The 24,272-nt window shown below is 40.7% G+C and overlaps 2 protein-coding genes and 1 long non-coding RNA gene across 7 annotated transcripts in view; 1 reads left to right on the forward strand and 2 right to left on the reverse strand.

The window, feature by feature from the left end:
• Positions 1-3,469, reverse strand: part of asap3 (ArfGAP with SH3 domain, ankyrin repeat and PH domain 3) — a 46,218-nt gene extending 42,749 nt beyond the window's left edge. The window contains exon 1 of one of the 2 annotated variants that reach the window (XM_047346222.1): positions 3,358-3,469. Coding sequence is in view for 1 of the 2 variants with exons in the window: in XM_047346221.1 (XP_047202177.1) it covers positions 403-528 (126 nt within the window). In the remaining variant the exon portion in view is untranslated. Of the gene's footprint in view, positions 1-402; positions 726-3,357 lie in introns of those variants that run through there. The other variant, XM_047346221.1, reaches the window with a different exon arrangement.
• LOC124856034 lies at positions 910-15,168 on the forward strand. Its single transcript, XR_007035224.1, has 5 exons — positions 910-1,399; positions 2,090-2,250; positions 8,289-8,319; positions 8,430-8,460; positions 14,748-15,168. It is a non-coding gene; the product is annotated as an uncharacterized LOC124856034 (long non-coding RNA).
• e2f2 (E2F transcription factor 2) lies at positions 10,231-23,855 on the reverse strand. Of its 4 annotated transcripts, none has more exons than XM_047346225.1 (8): positions 23,700-23,855; positions 23,158-23,446; positions 16,349-16,448; positions 15,517-15,736; positions 13,041-13,202; positions 12,818-12,932; positions 12,513-12,702; positions 10,231-11,847 (listed from the first exon to the last, which is right to left on the reverse strand). In XM_047346225.1, the coding sequence occupies exons 2-8, from the start codon at positions 23,431-23,433 to the stop codon at positions 11,567-11,569; spliced, it is 1,344 nt and encodes a 447-aa protein (XP_047202181.1). In that variant the 5' UTR covers positions 23,434-23,446; positions 23,700-23,855; the 3' UTR covers positions 10,231-11,566. The 4 variants fall into 4 exon arrangements, with proteins under 4 accessions (XP_047202181.1, XP_047202180.1, XP_047202179.1 ...); XM_047346224.1 differs by having other exon boundaries at positions 23,158-23,493; XM_047346223.1 differs by having other exon boundaries at positions 23,158-23,493; positions 23,617-23,855.
• Between the last annotated feature and the right edge of the window lie 417 nt (positions 23,856-24,272).

Consider the following 24,272-nt stretch of genomic DNA (forward strand, 5'->3'; position numbering starts at 1 on the left):
GAGAGTAAAAACATGAATAGGCATTTAAATGTGGCACTCTTATAAAGGGAGAAAAAATTGGCATAAGCTTAAACACATTAATCTATAAAAGTTCCAACTCATTCAAATGTGTTTTCAGTTTAATTAATATTAATAAAAATTTAAATCTATCTGGCCAAGAGGGCCATCTTGGTGACGCCACATCTTTACCTAGGGGAATGAATCACTTATTTGTTGTTTTTATACCATTTATGGAATATGAAACCGATAGGAAATTTGAAGTGGGCTCCTAAAATCGCTTTAAAAAACTGTCCAATGGTCAGTGTGTAGATCCTTTATCCTGCAGCTGCACTGCAAGACAATCTGAACAGGTAAACAGACAACAAGGAGGTGGACCGCCCCCCACCACACACTTGTTCTCACCTCTTCCACAGCTGAAACGGTGTTCTTACAGTCACTCATCTTGGACTGGAAGCTGGAGGTCCCGGGCGAAGACAAATCCTCGTTTGTCAACACCACAAAATCCGAAATGCTTATTCGCTCCGGCATGTTTCCAGGAAAACAGTCTCCGAAATTCACCGAGTAAAAAAGTGTGCCAACGTTTTACGCGCGGATGTAATTCCCATTTGAAGAAGTGGAGTCTGTTTGCTTCTCTTGCGTGGAAACAGACACGCATAAAAAATGTAAAATCCTTAAAGCAGGCGACTTTAGACGGTAAAGTCAAATAAAGGCAGAGCTGAAGTCGGACTGAGCGTACACTCCGCTCAGCAAATGCGTGCGCGGCGCGCCTTGAGATCCTGCTGCGCGCTCGGGGAGGAAGGGAGGGATCTCTGCTGAGTCACGTGGGGAAAATTTCTGGCCCACTGAAAAGAGAAAAGTGCAGGGTTGTCCCTTTCATCAGTACCTCTCATTTCTATTCAAACTCCTCGGAACTTCAAGAGCGGTCGCCATGGATAAGCAGAAGACTTCTTTTGCGATGTGAAATGGAGGAATTTGAATGAATGAAGTGAGGGAATCTCAGACTGAACTAAAAACTTATCGAATATAAGTTGTTGCCACGCACTGAGTTTATTAGCAGTTTGCATAAAATACACATTTCTTGCATTTTTTCTTTTTTGTCCAGCAAAAACTTAGTTGTATGTAGGATTGCATGCAGAGTTCTGGACATGCTTCCCGTCTTGGCTGAGATTCTAAAGTTCCTTCTTCATGCCTCACAAAAGAGACGCTTTTCATTGAAGGAGGATTACTGAACTTCCTCCATCCCCTTCATTGACATTTCCTGAAATTTTCAGAAAACACGCAGAGGCTAAAAAAGGATTTGAAAAAACTGCAAGACTATGTAATACAAGTCCTGCATGCCCGGCATTGTCAAGCCTCTCAGCTCGAAGAAAGGAGGTGGATCGGTGAACGTTGCCTCAGGGTGAGCAGTGATATAATACACTTCGAAGTACACACGGATAATTTGAGGAAGCTGCTTTAGTTCTTTTTGCCACAAACCACAAAATCTGCTACAGGACATACAGAGAAACAGTTCCAGCTGTGGAGGAATAGGAGGATATTTTCACTGCATTCATCTAAGGACAAAATGGATTTACTTTGTGGTTAAACGGTTTTATTTGTTCTACTTGAGCTGCTACTCAATGAATACAAGAGAAAGTACAGTGTCTTGCAAGCCTATTCATATCCCTAAACGGTTTCACATTTTGTTACTTCACAACCACAAACTTTAACATCCTTTATTGGGGTTTTATCTTACAGACAACACAAACCAGTGCACAATTGTAAAGTGACTAAAAAACAATGTCAGAAAAAGTGTGGGGTGCATTTTTATTCAGCCCCTTTACCCTGAAACCCCGAAATAAAACCCATTGCAACCAGTTACCGTCAGAAGTCACCTAATTAGTAAGCAGAGTCTAGCTGTGTGTTACTTAAGATAAATATAGCTGTTCTGTAAGGGTTTCAGAGGTTTGTTAGAGAACATTAGAGAACAGCATCATGAAGACCAAGGAGCACATAAGACAGGTGAGGGAGAACGTTATGGAGGATGGATGGTTTAAAGCAGAGTTAGGTTCTAAAACAATACCTTAAGTTGTGAACATTTATTTCTCAGAGCTCTGTTCGATACCATCACCTGAACATGGAAAGAGGATGGGACAACTGCAGACCTACCAAGACATAGATATCCACCTAAACTTACAGGCTGAGTGAGGACAGCATTAACCAGAGAAGCAGCTGGTTACTTTGGAGGAGGTGAAGAGGTCCAGAACACAGGTGGGGATCTCTGTTGACGGGGTATTTATTAGTCATGTGCTTTGCGAAGCTGGGCTCCATGGCAGGAAGTTCACCTGTATGGCCTTTAAATGGATCAGCTCATGCTGATCAAGATCAATAAATGTGTTTTTTATCAATATTTAATAAATATTCATTTTTTATTCACACTTACCCATTTTATTAATATTTTATTTATTTATTTATTAATAACTAAAATCTGTGGAGGTGTGTAGTATTGTATCCCTGTGCTGTTGCACAGACACACATGCAGTAAATATAAAAGTGAAAGTGTCCAGAAACTTATCAAACACTTTTCTCTGGAAGTGCAAAAACTTTCTGACAACAAACAACCAGCAGTCTCATTTTCTCCCACCAGTTCAGGTAGAGAACAAAAACATGCAAAGTGTACAAAATGAAAGCTGTAAACCCTTCTCTTTAACCAATAAATTTTATGAAAGACCCAGTGTGACATAAAAGTAAGAGCATGCAATAAACAGCGGAATACCTAGATCTTGTGACCCACTTTGAGCTCCTCATTTGTTCTCCATGCGTGTGTTTGAATATTCATTCAGAGGCAGAGAATTGGATGGGTTAGATAGGGGCACTTTGCACTGATGCATTTATCACCACTCTGATGTGTGTGTTAAATATTTATGCCTACATTTCCATTCATGCATGCAGACATGCAGGGGCTTGCAGCATACCAACAAAACGCTCCTTCATCTCCGTGGTGGCCCATGTGAAGAAGCTATGTCTTTGTGTGTTTGCCAGCTTTTCAGCCTGGAGCTCATTGTGAATTTGTGCAAATCGGCCTGCTCAGGCTGTGAATAATGTAAATCCATGGATTTAAAGACAAGTGAAGAAAGTGACAAGGAGTTCATGTGAGAAAAAGGTGCAGCGAGAGAATAAAAGAGCTGAAAACAAGCTGTATTGTCTGCATTCAAAAACTTAAGTGACTCATTTAATGTTTTCCCTGCTTGTCTCCACCCTTTTCCTTTCTTAACACCATATGCCTCACTTATATTGTCATTTCCCATATCAACAACCTCTTCCTTAACACTATTTACTAACGTTTCTCTTGCCTTGTATTACCAGCTAATAACTCACCCTTTTCTTTGCAGCATTAGGTCATCTTATAGCTCCCTGCTTCTCTCTTTCTCTTTGATATAAACATCTTTCAGTGAGGATTACAGCAGGCAGGATTTCTGTGCTGCATGCTTCCCAGCTGCCTGGAGTGGTTGCATTGGGTTCCACTTTCCACTCAGATCGCTCTGCTTGTTGACTCAGCTCCACAAGTCCTGTTATCAATTTACAGCCCATGTCAAGGAAAGAGGCCCAGGCTTACCGTAACATACCCCCTCGCCCGGTCAGCACAGATTACTAAAAACAGGAGGAGAGGAGAAGGAAAAGGGGGGCGAGGGGATTTATTGTTCAACAAGAGTATTTCAGCTGCTCACCAAAAAGACTAGGAGGTGCATTAAACATAATAAGGGGTCTGCTTCAGAGCTTCATCACCTGCCTTGTAAAATTGCATCATTCCTGGCCAAACAAATGAACAGCATCCATTCAGTCCAGTGCTGTGTAAGAAACAGCAAACTGAAACACTGTCTGTTCCCTCACCTGGTATAGCAACAAAAACTTTTTGAAACTGGAAAAACGTGTTTTGTGATTCATATAAGCCTTTCACAAAAGACACATTTCACAACGTCACAATGACGAGGTTTAGACAGGTAAGCCCAGAGAATATTTTCTTTAAATTACCTTGGTACTTTCCCCCCACCCAATACTACATTTATTATCTGTTAAACTGAGCAACACATTGCACACTGAAGCTCCCTGGGGCTTCTGCACTGTGGGTGCAGGGTGGTTCCCCTGGGACTCTCCCCTGCTCTTCACTGTGCTCTGTGTGGGCCTTTGGATGTCTGTGGCTCGGATCTCCTCCGTGTCTGTCTCAGGTCCAGGGGGGCAGGTCTGTGGCTCCTCACACTCGCTATTGCATATTTTTATGGAGAAACCTTGTATACACAAACGCGCTCACACTCAGACCCACAGGTGTTTAGATTCAGGCGTTAAGAGATACACAGATGTTCTATATTGAAGCACAGTTACCACTAAATACATCTTGCATTCATAAGTACCGTGCACGTTTTGGTAAAAAGCTGTTAATATGAATGTTTCTGCAGGCGTAGAAGCAGTCCTCTTGGCTGTTATCTTGTAATCGCTTCATCCTTTTGTCTCTTCCATTATTTTCTTCTTCTCTCCCCTTTCCTTTTCACCCCACGTATCTCTCTTTCTTGCTTCTTATTTTTTCCTTTTCATTTCCATCTCAGTGTCCATTGCAATTGAAATAATCCCAAAGCAGTTTCTAATAAAGTTTCTTTGATAAATATCAAGCAGAACATTGAAGTGTTAGCCATAATGCTCCACTTGTGAAAGTAAATCTGTTGAACTTCTTCTTGGTACTCAGACAACAATTCTGAGTGCTACTCTGCCGGACAGGACACGGTAAAAACAAAACAAAACAAAAAACTGACCAACACACAGGGAGAATGTCGTTCATATAAACACAGCCTATTTTTAAATATGCACTTAGGTTGAAAATTGTTTATACCTCTTGTGGATTTGGATTTAAAGTAATCTTTTAGTTTGATGAACAAGTTTCCTTTGACTGGAAGTGATATTAACCTTTTGGAGCAGCCCAGCCACAGTTCAAAGTGGAGGGAACTAAAGATTAGGGTGATGGAAAAGATGTCCTCCAACCTCAAAGAGTCAAAGCATATCACCAAACATAAATCGTCAAATACCTGTTGAAGCATGCTACAAAGTTGTTCAGGAATTATAAGAAGGGGTTTCTAGCTCTCTCTCTTCCAATCAGCAACATTCTTGGTTGAACAAAAATAACTAAATTTAAATCTCCTAGGCATATGAATAATTATGAGCCCAATAACTGTTTTTGTCACTAAGCCCAAGACTTTAGAACACAGCCCACTCTCTAAACTGATGCTGAGACCCACTCAGTGACATTGGTAGGCTCTGTTCCTCTAAAAATAAGCCTGGCTGGAGGAACATAAAATAGGCATTCCTCTTGTTTTCAGCCAACCACTGTTACCTTTGCTCCCAACTGTTGCTGCAGTTTGTGTCAAGGTGAGTTGTAACAGAAGCAGGCTGCTCAAAATCTTTAAGGAGCATATAAACCACACCATCAATGCTGTGTCTGTGTGCAACACCTTACACTTCAGTTCACTGCTTCTTGTTAAACACAGGAGCAGCTGTGGGCAGTATGTGTTAATAGACACTTAACAGACACCTGAGTTTGGGTCAGACTAGCAGACACCAGAAGGAACTGCTATGGTTGAATGCCTGTGTGCATAGAAGGTGTTTATTATTCCTCCAAACATTTCCAGAACCCGTAAACCTTAGGCTAAATGTGACATCACATGAGGAAGAACTGAACAAGGTTGTTGAGCTTGCAGAATATTCAGAAAGAGGTGAAAGCAAGTAAACATTTATTGTACGTTCTCACATTAAAGAGCATTATAGTTGAAATGAATGGAACAGAATACATGGTTTTCATTTTTTTAGCAATACAAATCTGAAAAGTTTGGCATTACTATGTATTCACTCCCCTTTACTCTAATATCCCTAAATAAGCTAAGAAAATGTTTTTTACTTATTGGCCTACCTGCAAAATTAACACTGCAAATCTCCATGAGCACACCATCCCAATGGTGAAACATGGTGGTGGCAGTAACATGCTGTGGGGATGCTTATCATCAAAAGCAACAAGAAAGCTGGGCTAATGGGATGATAGTTGGAACGAAACACAGGACGATCCTGGAAGAAAACATCTGAGAAGCTTGAGTATGGGATGGAGATTTAGGCACTGACCCTAAACATCAAAGTTCAAACATAAATCCAATTAAGATCTGTCCAAAACATTACAGTTAAGTGGTCTCTGTTTCTTTATCCAATCTGGCTGAACTTGCGCTTTTTGCAAAGATGAATGTGCAAAAATATAAGCTGGTAGAGATATCCCAAAAGACTTGGAGCAAAAGGGGACTCTACAAAGTATTGTGGGTGAATGCACTAAAACTATTAAGATCTTTTTCCTTCTACTTCATAATAGTGCACTACTTTATGCTGGCCAAATAAAAGTCCTATAAAATACACTGATGTTTATGGTTAGAATGTGACAAAATGTGAAAAAGAAGTATAAATATTGTATTTTGGCATCTTATTATATCTGACAATGCTTCAACGTTTTAGGAACATAGTAAAGATCTACTCATTTAGATCTAAAAAGTGGTGACCTATTCTCCTGCAACTGTCTTTTCTCCCATGATGCCTTTGCACATTTGCATTATGGGCCACTAAACTCTGACCTCCTATTGTTAGCCTCCTTTTTAGATCTCGTTTCCAAAGCAACCAGCTCAGAGGGAATGATGTCAGCCTGTCTAGATGTGTTTATAAAGCATTCTGCTGCATTGCCACTCTTCCTGTCAGGTATTGTGTCTCAGCTGGGTATGTCACTTTTCATTAGCTCAGCATCATCAGTGGCCAAAGTCTCACTGTTTCAACATCAAAAGTACTTCCTGGGTCTTGCTGAATGTTTTAAACAGCAATGAATCCTGCTATTGAGGATTTTAGAGATTCATTCTTTGCATCATACTCACTTGGGCTAGAAGACTAAAAGGTTTCCATAACTCTAAGTATTTTAGAGACATGACAACTGATAAGGTTTGATAACAAAAAACGAGAATCAAAACTTGTGCTTGAAGTATAACTATTTTATTTAGATATTTTAGTTGTTTATTTTTTGACCTTGAAGGTGTTATTTGGAATATTTAGTCTTTATTATTAGAAATACAGTTAGCGAGTCGTCAGAAGCACACAGATTTTGAAGAACCTTCAAAATCAGTTATTACCTCTGCCCAGATTTTAAACAAACATGCACATTTAGTTTGTATAAGAGATTGCGCCTAAAGAAAATATTTATATCTTCATTTAGGCAGTGCAAGAAACTGTAAACACACCCTGTGAATGGTTGATAACAACGCCAGCTTACGTTTTACCAAAGATTAAATCCTGTAAAGCCTTGTGATGGACTGGGGACCTGCTCATGGTGCAACAGCCCTCCAACCATTCCCCGCTGCGTGGACAAGTGGGTGTGGTCATTGTATGGATGGCGGCTGAGTTTAGATACCTGAGGTCAACCAATGAAAACAGTCGACACTCTAAAATAGAGGTGACGATAGATAACACCAAGATTGAAAGGGAAAGTCCATGAGACAGTTGTCAGACCTGAGCAATTGAAGAGGCTGGGATTTCCACTGGGAGTGACCAGGATGGAAAGGATTAAAACCGAACAGATCAGAGGAACAGCTAAGGTTGGGTGGTTTGAACATTAACTTAGAGAGGCAAGGGTGAAATGGTTTAGACATGTTCTGAGAAGAGATAGCGGATACATGTGAAAGAGGACGTTGGTGATGGAGTTGCTGGGCCTGAGGAAATCAGGAAGAACCAGGAGAAGATTCATGCTGAAGGAGGACATGGAGATGGCTGGTGTAACAATTGAAGAGACAAAGGATAAGGTGAGATGATCTGCTATGGTGACCCCTGAGAGGACTGGCCAAAATAAGAAGGTGACAATATATGCATGGAAGAATCCTGTAAAACTACACTGGAGTTACAACTGACATAAAACAAGACTGACCTCTACAGGCAAAACAGTAACACTATCCTTTTAGATTGGATACAATGGTCACAATAAATACCGTCTTTGTCTTTGAATAAGGTCTTCTCCCCATGATTTGGTGCAAACATGTTGATTTATTGATTGATGTGCAAGATGATACAGCCCAGTGTGGCCACTCCGTCACATAAGTTACATATTTCCATTCATCAGTTTAATGATAGATAAAATCTCAGTATCAAGTGTACTAAATCTAAATAAATAAAATAAACAAGTGGTAAATACACAACTAGATTAGAGGAGCATCATTCCATCACTGTCTGAGATCTCTGTTTGTGTTTTCTAGGTGACAGTGATTCAAACGGGGAGTTACCCAGGTGTGTGCCATCTTTAAGTGTCTGTTGGTGAACAGTGCTGTGAAAATGGTTTTGTTCCTTTAAAGGTTTCTGCTGTTTTTTCTTCTTTTTCTCACACTTATATGTTTCAGATCATCAAACAAGTATTCATGGCAGACACAGGTAATCTGAGTAAATACAAAATGTAGTTTCTGATTTATGGTTTCATCTATTAGGAGAAAAAAGTTACCAAAAACAACCTTGTCTAATAACTGGTTGAGCAGCAGCCAATTATTGGGGGCAGCAATAACTGCAAAGCAGCCCCAGACCATCACAATACCACCACCAAGTTTACCTGTCAGTATGATAATTTTCTTAAATGCTGTTAATTTTATACCAGCTGTAATGGGATTTATACCTTCCAAAAGCTCCACCTTTTCCCCTTAAAGTCTTGGGGATCATCGAGATGTTTTATTGGGAACACTGGGATTAAAAAAAAAGTTTTGGTCAGCACTGGTTCTGACCTTGGAACTCTCCCATGTAGGCCATTTTTGCTCGTTCTCCCTTTTATTGTTAAAGAATGAACTCTGACCTTAACTGAGACAAGTAAGGCTTGCAGTGCTTTTTATGTTCTGGGTTCTTTTGGAGTGATTTCAGTAGGCTGGCCCCTTCTGGGAAGGGTCACCACGGTTCTATGTTCTCTCCATTCATGGATAATTACTTTTAGTGTGGTTCTCTGGAGACTTACAAAGCCATTAGAGGTCAGTGAATTTTGTTTCTCATCTATTTCTGATCAGAGCATATTACCTTTAAGAAATCTTTTAGCCTACTTCATGATGTCAGAAAGGTTCTATTTAAGTAATTTCTTGATTCTTACAGTCAATTAAGCCAGGGTGTGGCTAGAGAAATTGAACTTAACTTTCCCAAAACAATCAATTACATTAATTCATGGTTGGACAAGGGGTTTGATTTATTTTTCAAATAGGGCTAGACAGGTTTGGATTGTTTTTTAAAACAAAAAAATACAAAAAGTAGTCTATAAAGAGGTAAATACCTTTTCTCAGCACTATATGCACTCTTCACTAGTCTGGACATTAAGTCTGTCAGCCTGGCAAGGTTTTCCAGCTGTTAGGCAACACAGTGGGCAAAGCATGAAGAGTGTTCATTACATGAAACCCACAAAAGGGTAAACAATCAAAAACAGAGAGGAACAAGAAGAAAGCAAAGCAGCAGCATCTTTAGCAGTAGTGATTCTGGTTCACCACGTTGATCAGGCAACACCTATTATTTTCTAAAGCAGGAGATGGTGTCCAGCTGTCATGTTTTCCCTGGGACTGATCCAGGTGGAAAAATGACCTAAAATGGGAACATTTTAGTCTGATTTAATTTGAGAAAAACAGAGGCGGTGTCTACACAGAATTTGTAAATATCTGGTTTCAACTGTAAGCATAGCTGTAACAAACCCCAAAACACAAACAGGGTTTAGTTCTAAACCCAGTTCCAGTTTGAGTTTTCTCAAAAACAATGTGGTGACTGATGGGAGGTTGAGTGTCTTACATGTAGAATTGCAAAACAGTAGTTTTGTTTTCTCTAACTTAAAATCAGTTTTAAGTCACAGAAATGTGACTATTCTGTACTAAAAGCAACTTCAGGTGAGTGAGAACCAGGCAGATTGTGGATGCTGACCTACAGATGACAGCATCATCAGCAAATGAATGAACATTTTCAGTAGTGACTTTACTGTCAACATTATTGATGTAGAGACTGAAAAATAGGGGTCCTATGACCGACCCCTGAGGGATACCATTAGATACAGTTAATGGACTCTAAGTTAAACCATCTGCTTTTACAGTGTGTAACAGAAAGATAAATATCAAACCATCCAACAGTCTGATCAGAGGGACAAATAAGTTTAGGAGATTTGAGGCTGGTCTATTCAAACATACTCACTCAAACTGTAAACAAAGTATTTATTCAATAACTTCAAACAGAACACACAATATTAAAAAAATATTAAGTGCTGCAAGTCTTATAAAACAGTCAAAAATCCTGAAAAAAATGGTATAAATACAAATGAATTTATGTACAAATACCAACAACAAAAAAATGCTCATTAAAAAAAAAATATTCTACAAATTTTCAAATTACATTCTCTATTCTATTCAATAAAAACTCACACACAAACACACCAGGACACCCATATACCAAGCTGCCAAACACACAAACACATTTTTCAAGTTTTGTTAGGACAGGGCTGGTAGCTTATCTCTGCATTGGAGAGGGAAAGCCAAAAAATAAACTTCAGCATGAAATTCAAATGTTCAAATCTCTGGAACGCTTCCAGAAAAACGTTTAATAAACCCCCACTCCCACCTCACCTGTAATACAAGTGCTATTTTCAATTGATTTTAGAATGTTTAATTAGAAATACAATAGTGGTTTTGAACTGCAAAATCCAGAAGTCAGATTAACAGGAAGCTACCAGATTAGAATCAAAGCTGCCAAACCAGAGAGCGTCAGTGATTGCTTCTCAGCGTAGCTATCATTTACATCATCAAACAGGGCGTTCGGTCTCAGTTGGCACAGCTTTGGCACCGAACACATACAGGACCTGATACTAAACTTCAGACAGGGAACAGTAAACCTGATGGGACAAAAGCAACATGAGCACCTTTAAAATCAGACATGGTACGTCCAGTAACTCTGCACAAATTTCACACAGACATAAGAGGCTGGACTAAATCACAGCTTGTTGTGATACAAGTGAAAACTGAATCAAAGCTGCGGCTACAGCTTACTTTTATCCAGTGTTAAAATCCCATAAAGCTGCAATAGAGTTAAAGCTGACATAATCCCAGACTGCCCCCTATAGGTCAAATCCTTTTAGGCTTTGGGGGAAAAAGAAATCCTGAGTTGGGTCACATTAAACCTCGCTTCATACCAACATTCACATTTTCTCCACATGAAATGGTATGCATACATAAGCTCCTCCTCTTTTGATTTAAGTTTCTAATCTCAGCACTGTATAAAAATGTTCCTCCAAACCCCCAAAATCCCCGCGATTTAAGATTGCTTCCTAGTTCTTAGAGGCGGCTCAACTCTTGACTGCACGCCAGCTCAGTCACCCCAATACGTTCAAATGGTTTACACTGTACATCCAACAACTGGCTCTAAAGTAATAAAAATAGGCAATGGCTTCATAGTGTAATATTATTTGCCTCAATCAGGCATTCCTTTAAATATTTCCCATATTTTTCCTACATCATTGGCCCCCCCTTCATTTTCAGCCTCAGCTCTTCAATAAGTCTCCGAGATCGTAGGTGTCGAAGAAATCCGACACCCCTTCGCTATCCTCCAGGCTCCAGAGGTAGTCGCTGTGGTCTAGAGATGGAGAGAAGCTGACAAAGGGAGTGTTGGGGTCTGTGGTGAACGAGGCGCCAGGCAGCTGGTCCTCTGTGATCTGAAGAATACTCGGAGGCAAACCCAGAAGACCCTCGACGTCGAGCAGAGGGGGAGCAGATGTAGCTGTTGAGGAGGTGTCTGGAGGTGGAGCTGCAGTGGATACACTCACTGTGTGTAGGACGAAGGCAAAACACAGAGGACAAGGGCGATTAGTCGCAGAGTTAAGAAACACTTAACTGTATGATGAGAAAAACCTGCAGATAAAATAAGCGAGAAAAGATTTCCTTTTCAAACTATTCCAACACTGTAGACCTATCCTCTACTCAAGACCTAACAGCTGTATTTGGTACTAAATACAGCTGTGGATGCACCTAGAGCTGGTTGAGGACAGATTTCAGAGATGCTTTGAGACATTTTTTTGTAAATTAGCAGTATGAACTCAGACGGCTCTGAGATGGATCAAAGAACCACCCACTGGCCAGATGTCACTTCCCTGAAGCAGCAGTTACATCTCCCAGATTAGCCAAAACATATTGAAAAATACCATTGTTAAAACCAGGCAATGATGGGGGATTACTTATAATAATGCAAAAACCACCTTTAAAAAGATTTTTTCCACTGCCAGACATGAACGGTCACACTTAAAACTGTCTACTTCTATCTGAATCAGCCAGAACTCATGTTAACATCTTGTCCACACAGGGCCTCTATTAAAATATAGATTATTCCCCATTTTAGAGTTCATTATTGTTTTGATTACCACACAATGAGGATAGTTTTGAACTGAGAACAGGTACAAGTACAGGAAATGATTCCCAGAATCCAAGACCTACCTTCTACAGCCTCCTCTTTTACACTCTGGACTTGTTGTGCTGCTGGGGTCGTAACTGGTAACTCGAGGTTTTCCTTTTTAGGGGTGACAGCACTTTTAACAGGGCTCGCATCTTCAAGTCCTTCCTCAGGGCACAGGTAAACTTCTATAGGGCCATTCCTACTCTTTAAATAGATCTGCAATGAGCCCTGCTGCAGGGAGACAAAGGAAAACCAACAATCAATACATTACATTTACAAAAATGTGCAGACACAGGATGAGGGAGAAAAACAGAGTCCGTTGTTGTATTCACACATTCAGCCTCACCCCAGCAGTGTCTGGCACCTCCAGCTTGGTCTCAGCAGGAGCTTTGACAGCAATAACCGTCTGATCTCGGAGACTGGCGATGGAGCGGATGTCCTGGTACGTCACATAGCCCAGAGTGCAGTGAGGGGTTAAGGGTCACAGCTGAAATAAAATGTCTGTGCACGTGAGTGGACACTGATGATAACTGGGGCACGATGGGCGCAGAGCTGTGTGGAAAGGATATTTCTGGCTGTCTTTGAACTCTGTGAGCTGTTTGAGCTGAGTGGTGCTGGACTGAATCAGGTCATCCAGGGATCTCTCCGCTCTCTCCAGGTCTCCCAGTTCTCTCTTCAGAGCAAAGGCCTTTTCACCCCCAGCAACACCGCCTTCAAAAACATTTCCCATCCTAAAGACACACACACACACATACAGTAAATAAAAAAATTCAATCTAAAATGACAATAAATGATTCAGCTTGTGTGGTTTTTAAAAACAAGAATTTTCTCTGACATGACCAGGTTTAAAGTTACATAAACAGGATGAAATATGCACATTCAACCATACTTCGCAGGAGATGTTTAAAAATTGTCTGAGTATCAGGCTGCTGTTAGAAATGCTGACCTTCATTTTATTTCAAGTTTAGTTTCTGAGAACATCAGCAAGCATCAAATTCATTTTAATTCACCGAATTCCCAACTGAATCCTTTTGATTCCTCTTGCCTGACTCCTTCTGTTTTACTTTGTAAAAGGTTTTCTACAAAGTCCGTGCTGTCAGGTTTTTACCCCCACTTTGCACCCTTAACCCTGCTTAACTCCTGTATCCTCAGCTTTTTTACATCATTCTGAACCTATGTCCATCACTCAGATTTTAGATATAATCCAACAGCTGAGGCCTTCATATTGTCCTGTCGACAGTATTCGTCCCAGATTGTTGAAGGAGGTTTTAAATCCTTTTTAAAACCCTGAATTTTGGATTCTGAATTTTGTTACCAACTCTCTTTCTTCAAGTTCTGTTCCAGCTGTTTTCAAACAAGCTGCTGTCCAAACCTCTTCTAAAGAAGAGCAATTTGGACCCTACGGATCTATCAAACTTTAGGCCAATTTCCAAATAGCCATTTTTTTAAACTTTGAGCGAAGGTAGTTTTTTTGTTCAGCTACAAGAGCCCCTGCAGCTTCATGATACTTATGAGAAGTTTCAGTCTGGTTTTAGCTCTTGCCACAGCACTGAAGCTGAGTTCCTCCAGGTCTGCAACAGTCTGCAACTTGACATTACAATCATATCTCACTTAACACACTCTCTAGTCCTTTCTCAGTTTTTTGAAATGTTATAAACAGAGAAAACAATGTAACAAAATCTACTTTTAACTGATGATTCTGCTGTTTTCTTCTCCTTGATCTTACTGCTGCTTTTGACATTTTAAAATCAAGGCTGGAGCAGTCTGTTGGTACTAAAAGCACAGTCTTAAAATTGTTTAAATCCTAATTATACATCTCCTTGTCTATGTCATTCCAATTGTATGTGGATGACATTCATATTAATCATCCAGTAAATTCGTGTGGATCCCAGAGCTTGCTGAAGTGTTTGGCAGGGTTGAGAGCTTGGATGGAGCTGAACGTTCTCTGTCTAAATGATATAGAGACAGAGGTCATTTTATTTGGCAAATCTGACCTGCTGATATGAAGCAGCAGTGCTGTTCGGTCACTGGACTCCTCTGGCTGTCTGTGTCTCTGTTAGGGCTCTTGGGGTAATCTTTGATTTAGATTTTAAAGTCAATAAACAGGTCAGTACAGTAGTTTAGTCTAGCTTTTTTCCATCTGAGGCTCATTAGTGAAATCAATAATGCCTCATGATGCCCTTGAGAGGGTTATTGGTGCTTTTATTACTTCTAGACTGGACAACTGCGACTTCCTCTGTTGTGGGATTGATCAGTCTCTCCTTCACTGTCTTTAGCTGGTTCAAACTTCAGCTGCCCGTCTGCTAACGTGGGACAAGACGACATGAACACATCACTTCGGGTTTGTATCCCCTCCACTGGCTAAATGTCTTAATGGTCTGGCACCTCTTTACCTCAGTGAACTTTGAAGATCTCTAGACCAAAGGCTGTTAGATGTTCCCGTGATTTGGATTGTGACCAGGGAAGACAGAACATTTTCAGATGCAGGTACTAGGCTCTGGAACAGTCTTCCTCTTTCTGTGAGGTCCGCTGGAACATTTTAAATCTCTTTTAAAAACTCATCTGTTTAAACTGAATTTTAGTTCCGGAGAGCACGGCCAGTCCTGGTTTCTTCTTTGCCTTTTATTGCTGTTTTTATTGCTGATGTTGTTAACCTTGTGTTTTATTGCTTTTGGTTTTATTTGCATTTTATCTGTTCTTTACCTGTACAGCCCTTTGGATTGTAAGGTACTTTATAAATGATTAAATCACAATGATGATGAACCATAAATGTCTGTTTTCTCTGCAACTCGCTAAAATCCCAATGAAATAGGTTGAAGCTTGTGGCTGTGACCTGACTGAATGTGGAAAGGTTCAGGGGGGCCTGAACACCTGTGCAAGGTGCTGCATGTTTGTGGTCCACATAACGCTTTTGCACTTAATGATACATTTCTACAACTACAGAATAAAAATATTTTACATTTTAGCTAAGAAGATTTCAACATTTTGTTTTTACGGGAGCATCAGTTCCTGAACTGTCATCTTCTGCTCTGCATTTAGACTTACAGCCACTGGATGTTGTTCTTCGACTTCTTTCGGATGAGCTGGACCCCTTCTAGGACGTTGGTGATGTCATAGATCCGCCTCTTCTGGACCTCCAGAACTTCAGTAGCCCAGTTGAGATCCAGAACTCCATCAGGAGATTCTGCGATCAGTCCCACAAACTTCTTGGTCAGCAAGCCCAACGAAGTGTCGTAGCGCGTCCGCTCGCCTGGAGACTTTGGAGCTTAACGCGTTCATATAAAAAACGAGCAGTTAGGAGACCAAAAACATGACATTTTCTCTCTGACCAGACAATTTGAACTTCTCCTAGCTCCTTCATGTGGTTATCAGTTAATGTAGGATTTAACTGATTGCAGATTTAGTCACCGAGGCGTCAGGGGCTTATAGGGTGCTACATAAATGCAGTGTTGATCATTAGTTGCGCTTTAATGTGGGGTTTGGTTTGTCCAGAAACACTGGAAGCTCGGTTAGCGGTTAGTTCTGCATGTGAGTGAAACCTCCCCTCTTTTATTGATATTTGTTTAAGACAAATATGAATAACAACAATAAGTGAGATTATCTAAAACAAACTGCTGACTTTCTCTCTGGAACTGGGAATCTTAGCGACCCATTCTCCATCCTTAAGGATCCAGTCCCACTTCAACCCACAAGGGTTCCTTATTTTCTCATCTCCACTATGCAGTCCTCTAAAGAACCCAGTCCTATTACCCTCCCGTCTGATCTGAACTTTACCAGAACTCCCTCTATCCTCTGCAATAATGTAAACCAGCCCAAATAAATCTACTGCTGAGATAAGTAACCTCCTGCCCACATGTGCTCCACGTAGCTGACTCACTTCGTGGGCTTGGTAGTCCTGCTGCGAGGCTACTTTTGCCCTTGGGTGTGCGGAACTCGGGCAGGTAGAGAGGGTCTTCCAGGTCCAGCTTCCTTTTTGCCTGCAGAGAAAAGGTTAGAAAATAAAAGTGAAACTAAACTGAAAGGTAACTCTTAAGAGTTCTAGATTTTGCTGTAAGGTTCATCTGCAGAGAAAAATGCACCATCCTAATTGTTTAATCCATCTATTTGGTCTATTCAAATGTAATGAGCAGGGCGAGTCCAAACCATGAAACAAATGCTAGGAAAAGGACTGAATAGGGTTTTGTTGGAGTCATAAATGTGCCAGCAGTCCCCAAGAGCATCAACAAAGTGCTTCCCTCACACTTTCCCAAGCATGAAGGGGGGCCCATTGTATTTGGATCAAAAAAGATTTGGGAAGGGGGCAACTGCTTCTTGACCCAGCTCCTCCTAAGTGCCAGGATGTCTCTGGAATCCTTTATTGACCTCATCGACTCTCAACCCTCCTGTCCCTCAACCTCTGACACTGACCAAACCTCTGCACAAATATAGGATGTACAGACAAATCAAAGCATCTTGTTTCAATCAAATTCACACATATCTTTGGAACAGAGATCAGGGTTTTCCTGCCCAATCTGGACTTGCTATTTCTCTTTCACTTCTGATTTTTTTTATGAAGTTTTATACTAGTTGTTTGAGTCAAATCTAAGTTTTACGTTACTTCTACTTTATTCTATTTTTCTACTATTTGTGATCTTACCTAGCTCCACCTCTAGTGTCACCTTCTCATCAACATAATTGTGTTTTCTTGGTCCTCCTTTGTGTTTTATATTGTCATGCTTGGACTTGTTTAGCTCCTTCATTTTTGTCCTTGTTATTTGTGTGTTTTTCCAGTGCTTTCTGGTTTTATCCTTTATAAACCAGTTTGTGTTGCCTTTGCTGTGAATGAAGATGGCTCCATAAAGACTGCCTGGTTGAAAAAACTGATTCAAACAGATAAATAAAGTCTAACTGCCCTTTATGCCAACACAGGATCTATGTGTTTGTGACTGAGATGCTAGAGCTCCTGAAGTGTGGTGGGCACAACGTACAAAGAATGTATTTTCTAGATATTGTTCAGGCATAAGTGTTTGTTTTGATAAAAAGGAAAGATATTTCAGCTTTTCCTGTGAACTAATTGGAGCCGATCAAAGGAAACTTTCTGATTAAGATCTCTGGATGATCCGTTGGTGCATCTCTACTTTGCAATCTAAAAATCAACTAAGCTGCTTTTTTTATATGACTTCTAATTGGTACCACACATAGCAAAAGTGAAAGTCCAAAGCCTGGACCCCCTCTCCTGGATGACTCTTCTTTCGTGCAAATCAGCAACACCCTTAAAACCCAGCCATAATAAAGGAGACCAATAAACCTTCACTGGTGATGGGGAAGTTTGTCAATCAGTAATCACTGCCCCAGTCACACTATGCAGCCTCACAGAAAACAGTAGTGACAGAACCAGTGAGGTGTGGGATTTCACCTCAGTCCCTGAGCCCACGGGTTAATCTGTTCCATCTGGCTGGGACCTCACCTAACTGTTTATTCTCGCACTTCTATGCTTCATGTCTTCTCATAAACACCCATGAACAAAGGCCTCTTTGTCACCACGGTACTCACCAGGTGACTGAAATGATTTTGGTAACAGAATATTATTGGACAACTGACTTTTTCATACATGACAGATTGTGCGAGTCCTCAACCACGTGCAGCTGTGCTCATGTGAGAGATGAGGCAACAGAAAGCTGCTGTTGTCCAAATGCGCTCCCTGACGTGCCCACCTGTCGCCTGACGACATCTGGAGCGTCGCAGCCAGCATGAGCGCCGTGGAAGGGTAAATTTAAATCTTTAAACCACACAGCCAGCCAGAGCAAGCTAAACAAACCCAAAAGGCAGCTGGTAAAACCACAACTGTATTCTCTTTATTTTTTTATTCAAGATTTCCTTCATGCACTCAGTGGGCAAATCCATCCACAGAAGTTTTCAAAAAGTGCAACAGTTCTAGTCAAAGACAGACCTGCTGACAGGTTGTAGGAAAGGGACCAACGGTTTCACTCTGCAGCTGTGTGTGTGTGTGTGTGTGTGTGTTAGGGTGGGGGAATTAGATTGTACTTCTTTGCATGAGGGATTTTTCTGGTGACTCGACCCTATGACAGTTTGCATTTCATGTGCTGGGAATGCGTTAGTTCAGTCTCTTAGTTAATGCACTTCCAATGTGCCACAGGCTACTTTTACGGCTGTTTTTCTGATCGTTCTTGTAGTTTATTTAATTTGTGCTTTGACTTTAAGTTATCTAATACTCTGTTATCTAATTAGTTCTTGTTTTTAAAGTTCAGCGACATTTAGTTTCTTTTTTATAAAAAGCAGTGATGTGGATTATTTAGTTAACTACTTCAACAAGTGCCCTTGAGACGTTCTGGATAAGGTTCTTCATATTAAAACAACCCTGGCCAGTTCATCTAAGTGCGTATCTTTGATAAAATGACTGGATTTTCTCTTTGAAATGATCTTAAATAAAAACTGAGTGTTTGAGGAAATCTGCTGGTTTCTGTTTCTGCCTTTTCCATTTAAAAGATCTTTTTTCCTACTTGAACACAATGGTTGAAGATGTTGGAGCAAATTATTTCTCCAAGTTGTTTCTTAGTTGGCGTGGTGAAAAACTGTTATTTGATGCTATTGCCAATACAGTCCAACTCAAAAAAAAAAAGACTCTGGGAATGTTATTCAGATATTTATTTCTAAAGTGGATACTGTGAGAAACAGCATTTAGCACAACAGTATTTAAACCTCTCATTTTTATAGCAGCAACCCTGATTCAACCCTCAGAATCTGATGACTTGTTGATTTTCAAGGATTCAAGAAAATCTGCCATTTTTTTTTACCCCGAACTTATCAACAAGTATTTGTGTTGCAAAAATTGAACTTCAAATAATCTTTGGTTGCTGTTTAGAAGGGAGCTCCACATGGCTCTGTCGTTGGTCCCTTTTTATTTGTGCTTTATTTGCCTTCCTTCCATCATGGTTTAGAGCAGAATACATTCTGGTTGTGGTTTGGACTTTCAAAGTGCAACACGATGGCACTTCTTCATACATTCCCAATGCTCTCTGGCCATATATCGCCACCAGTTTCCTATCCTCTGTTGATCTGTTCTTGCTAAAACAGACAGCACTTTCAGTAGCTGCATTGTATCTTATCTAATTTTACGGTTTAGTATTTTGCTTTTTACTTATTTATTATCAGTCAGTCAGTCAGTCATTTTCTACCGCTTATTCCATAGTGGGTCACGGGGAAGCTGGTGCCTATCTCCAGCAGTCTATGGGCAGGAGGCAGGGTACACTCTGGACAGGTCGCCAGTCCATCACAGGGCAACTCACAAACAACCACGCACACACTCATTCATACATACACCTAAGGGCAATTTAGAGTTACCAATTAACATAACAGGCATGTCTTTGGACTGTGGGAGGAAGCCGGAGTACCTGGTGAGAACCCACGCATGCACGGGGAGAACATGCAAACTCCATGCAGAAAGACCCCCAGTCAGGAATCAAACCAAGGACTTTCTCGCTGCAAGGCAACAGTGCTACCAACTGCGCCACCGTGCAGTTTCATAATAACTGAAAAGATGCTATATAAATACAATTTACTTGTTCTTTAAATGTACCAATGTGGGTTGCTAAGGGGGGAAAGGCTGCTTTGAAATGCAAAACTTGCCCTACAGAGAGCAGAACGGTCCTGGGCCAGGGTTCGCCTTAGGGTGTGGTAAAACAAGGCGAATGATAGGAAGAGGGCATGCATACAGTTGTTAGGATGGCAAATGTCACACCCAGGCATCACTCTGCATATGAAGTTAGCCACAATGGGCTGAGGGGAAGTGAGGTAAGTCATCACAAGACACCATAAGAAACCCCCTACTCTGAAATCCGCTGTTAAATTCATCTGAGGTGGTTGCCACACACAGAAAGGGCTTCCCTGGACTCTGAAAGAAGGCATGTATACTGTAATAAATTCACAGCAGGTCACAACATCATCCACATTCACCACACCCTGGTTAAACCTCACGTGCTTGTCACCGATTACTGCCTTTTACTCCAGTGAACATGACTAATAAGTAACCCTTACAGTAGAGATAGGATTAAAAACCAACCTGCGTTTTAGAAAGCGACACATTATGAACAAGCTTGATGTTGATGACAACAAGCATGATTGCTTTGCAGACATGTTTACCTTGCTTTAGTATCTGGTTACCTGCCCTGAAACTTTAAAGAACAGTGGTTATTCTGTTGCTTAAGTTAAAGGAAGTGAGCTGTGCACCAAAAAGCAATATTTCCTGCAATCATCAACAACCACAAAGCTGCAACATATCTGAGAGAAACACTGACAATACATGTGATGTGCTACTAAAATATATTGATAAATGTTGAAAACTAACAATTAACCAAGCTTTTTATGATTGAATACATTTCACATTCATTTTAAGAAATGCACCATGTAGGATGATTAGTCAGGCTGTTGCTTTTGGCTTTCTTTTCCACCATGAACAAGTCAGACATGTTTCGGTCCATGCCCCACCTATAACTAACGTCTGCATAAATGAATCATGCAGAAGACCTTTTAAAAAAATATTTTTATCTTTAGACCCTTTTTCTTCTTAAATCACATAAATACAGAAGTGTCAGAATAATCTAAAAACGAATTGAAAGAAGAATTAGTCATGTTGTAATAATAACAATAAGCTATATGATCATATCTGTAAACACTCTTACACTTTAAAACTATAACTGAAAGTAGTTATTTTAGGTGGTCTAGCTCCACACAACACTTAAAGGCCTTTGTGATAATATACATGTGAATGAAGTAATGGTGGGAATTAGGGTGCACCGATTGCAGTTTTCTGGCCAATCACCGATTTTTAAAAAGCCTGACTTACCGATTCTGTCAGGTGTTATAAGGTCAAGTACACTTTCGATGTTCCAATTTTATTGTATTGAAAAACACTGAACAATACCCATGAAACAATACAAACTAGTTTTAACTGCACATGAGGGGGTGCTCTCAAATATAAATCAAAAGTTTAGAGCATTGCAGTTCCTTTAATCTTTCCTTTTTCACATTTTAAAAAGAAATAAAACGTGCACAATAGGTTAGACAAGTAGATAAGATCGGTTGCACACGTAAGTATTGGCTGGCCGATCGGTTGGTGCACCCCTATTGGGAATGCTTTCATTTTTAAAGCAGTATGCAGTCATGGATATACAGCTTTTTTTTTTTTTTACATACTTTATATTGCAACTGTTAATACATGCAGCAAAAAATTGTGATGTAACTATTAGTTCATATTGCTCATCCGTAATATCTGGCATTAACACATCCAAGGACAGAATGTGTCCAGACACCAGTGTAAAAACACAAAGCACATTAGCTCCTTGTTCCCAGTTTCTGCTTATGGATTATTGGAGGTCCACTCATCCCACCCAGGCCGCTGCATCAACCTCTGACTTAAAACGTCTGCCACGTGGCCTGGTTTTAATATCAAACTAGAAAAGGAGATGTCAAATTTCTGCAATGTGATGCAAAAATGTAGGAACAGATACAAAGTAGATACACTGGTCCATTGTGGCCTAGGATGAGCCAGGTGGTAGATTGTCTCCAACTATCCATATAATCTTCTTGTGAGGCCTATTAGTGGAGGCAGGCTTTCAGGGTAGGGGGGTTAAACAGGAGATTTAAAGACCCTGCCCAAACTTTAACCCCTAACCCTCATGTAGTGCAAAACCTTACAGTTAAGTGTTTTTTTATAAGAATCATCAATATTTTTCTATGCTCCTTTAATGTGACAGAGCACACTGTTTTATGTAGAGATTAGGCATGGGTCAGCTATCAGTATCCAGTTGCACTTTCAAAGTCTATGTATCAAAATAACAAATAAATGTTCTCGATAAAGTTATTATGAGTGTAGTAACTGATGTATTGAATTGTTTAGCACCAGTAGGAATGTTAGGCATGTTTTCCTGTTTTATATAAATGAGATCAGTGATCAGCCCTAGGATCGTTAGACATTTTTGCTTTAGATCTTTTAAACACAGTGAATCTGTGGTGTTTTATCTATTGGTTATGATACCATGGAAATGTCATATAAACCTACTCCCAGGACAGATACAGCACATTATACAGGAAAATGCCTTCATTCACCACACCAGTTGTTCAATTATGACTTCCAACCAGCAGCTCTAGCAGCTTCGGTTGCAAGAACAGGTTCTACAGGTTCTGTGTAGGGTAATGACTCGAGCAGATGGAGCAGCTGTCTATGTGTGGAATCACCAAAACCAAATTGTTCAAAAACTGTTTGCACTCAACTAGTCTAGTCATGCCTCTCTCTGCACTACCTGTTTGTGGAAACCAGCAACGGGGCCACTCATCCTACTTTCCCCCCCCCCCTCAAATACTGTGAACGAACAACCTCCCTTCCTCATCCCATCCAAACCATCAATACAAGCATGGCGTCTGATCTCCTCTAGCTACAGCTGGTTTACGGGTAGAAAGATGTCCCCAATCTTTACAGAAAAGAGAGCAGACATTGATTGAAGAGCAGCAGCGCAGCACAGAAGCCCCTCTGTGGCGTATCTCGTCAGAACATAACTGAGTGCGCCCTGTTAAACATGGATGCCTATGCAAATCAATAATTATGCCTCCTACATGCCCACAGGTCGCCGAGCAGCACTGATCAAGCACTGTGTAAAGCATTATGTTTGCAGAGAAAGTCTGAGTGTGTACCGGCAGCCGCCCGGAGGATGATCTGATGGGTTTCGCGTCCGGTCCGTGGGGGGTTGAGTACAGACTGTTGGCTCTTTGTTCGGCCGCTGTCGTGTTCCCGATCTGGGTGAAGTATCCGACCGGTACCGTGCTCATCGGCGGGCTGGACAGTCCGGTGCAGAAGAGCTCGGTCTTCACTCCGCCGGTGGTCAAAACCTTCATCTTCTGCTGAGAGCAGGAGAGCCCCATCGGCGGCCGAGCCGGGGCGGGAGAGACGCCTCTGGGTATCCGCATCATTTTCCCGAGTAAACTAAATTTAACCGGATTGATGCAGCGGAGGAAGAAGCTTGTTGTGAGCTGAGCACAGAGATGAAATGCTGCTACTAAACAACAACACTGGCTTAGAACAACAGGCTCTGTTACGATCAACCTAAAATATGATAAATCTGAACGTAACACATGCAATATAAGCGTGCTTACTTATATTATTTTAGGGCATTTAGCGTGCAGTCAATGGTATTATCCTTTGTTCTGCAACAGAGTTTAAAGGAAAGTTCCCTTACCGGTGACTAAAAAAGGCTCTCTAAATAAATGAACATATTTAAACATCCAGCTATACAAGAAAAAGACGCTGTCAAGGTTCTCTGAGTTCGGATCCAGGTTAACGAGTCAGCCTCTGAAACGGAATTCGGACCCAATCCCAGCCTACAGTCCGTACAGCGCAGGGCACCACTCTCCATACAAGAGAAGAAGAGTCTTTTTTAGCGCCAAACTTGATCCCGCGAAATTTAGATCTCCCGCGGTTAGATCTCGCCTCTCATTGGCTGCCGGCACGCTTGGCTTGTCACGTTTGTATAAAACAGTTGAAAGGCTGGAACTGGTGCTCTTAAAGGGACAGTAGCATCATTTTCACACCAGGTTGTTTATTGTCAGGATGGACGAAGACAAAAGAACTGTGTAATAAATGCTATATGTGCAATATTAAGCTGTAAATATTGCTGATACATGAAAAAAAAGTATATATAGAAATACTTTTTATAATCTTACATAAAGGCCAAAAAAGGTCGGAAATGTTTAACAATATTATAGAAATAATCTCCTTCTTGATGAAAAGACAAGCATTTGTAATTGTGTAC

Source organism: Girardinichthys multiradiatus, chromosome 19, assembly GCF_021462225.1.
Source record: "Girardinichthys multiradiatus isolate DD_20200921_A chromosome 19, DD_fGirMul_XY1, whole genome shotgun sequence".
Lineage (NCBI taxonomy): Eukaryota > Metazoa > Chordata > Actinopteri > Cyprinodontiformes > Goodeidae > Girardinichthys > Girardinichthys multiradiatus.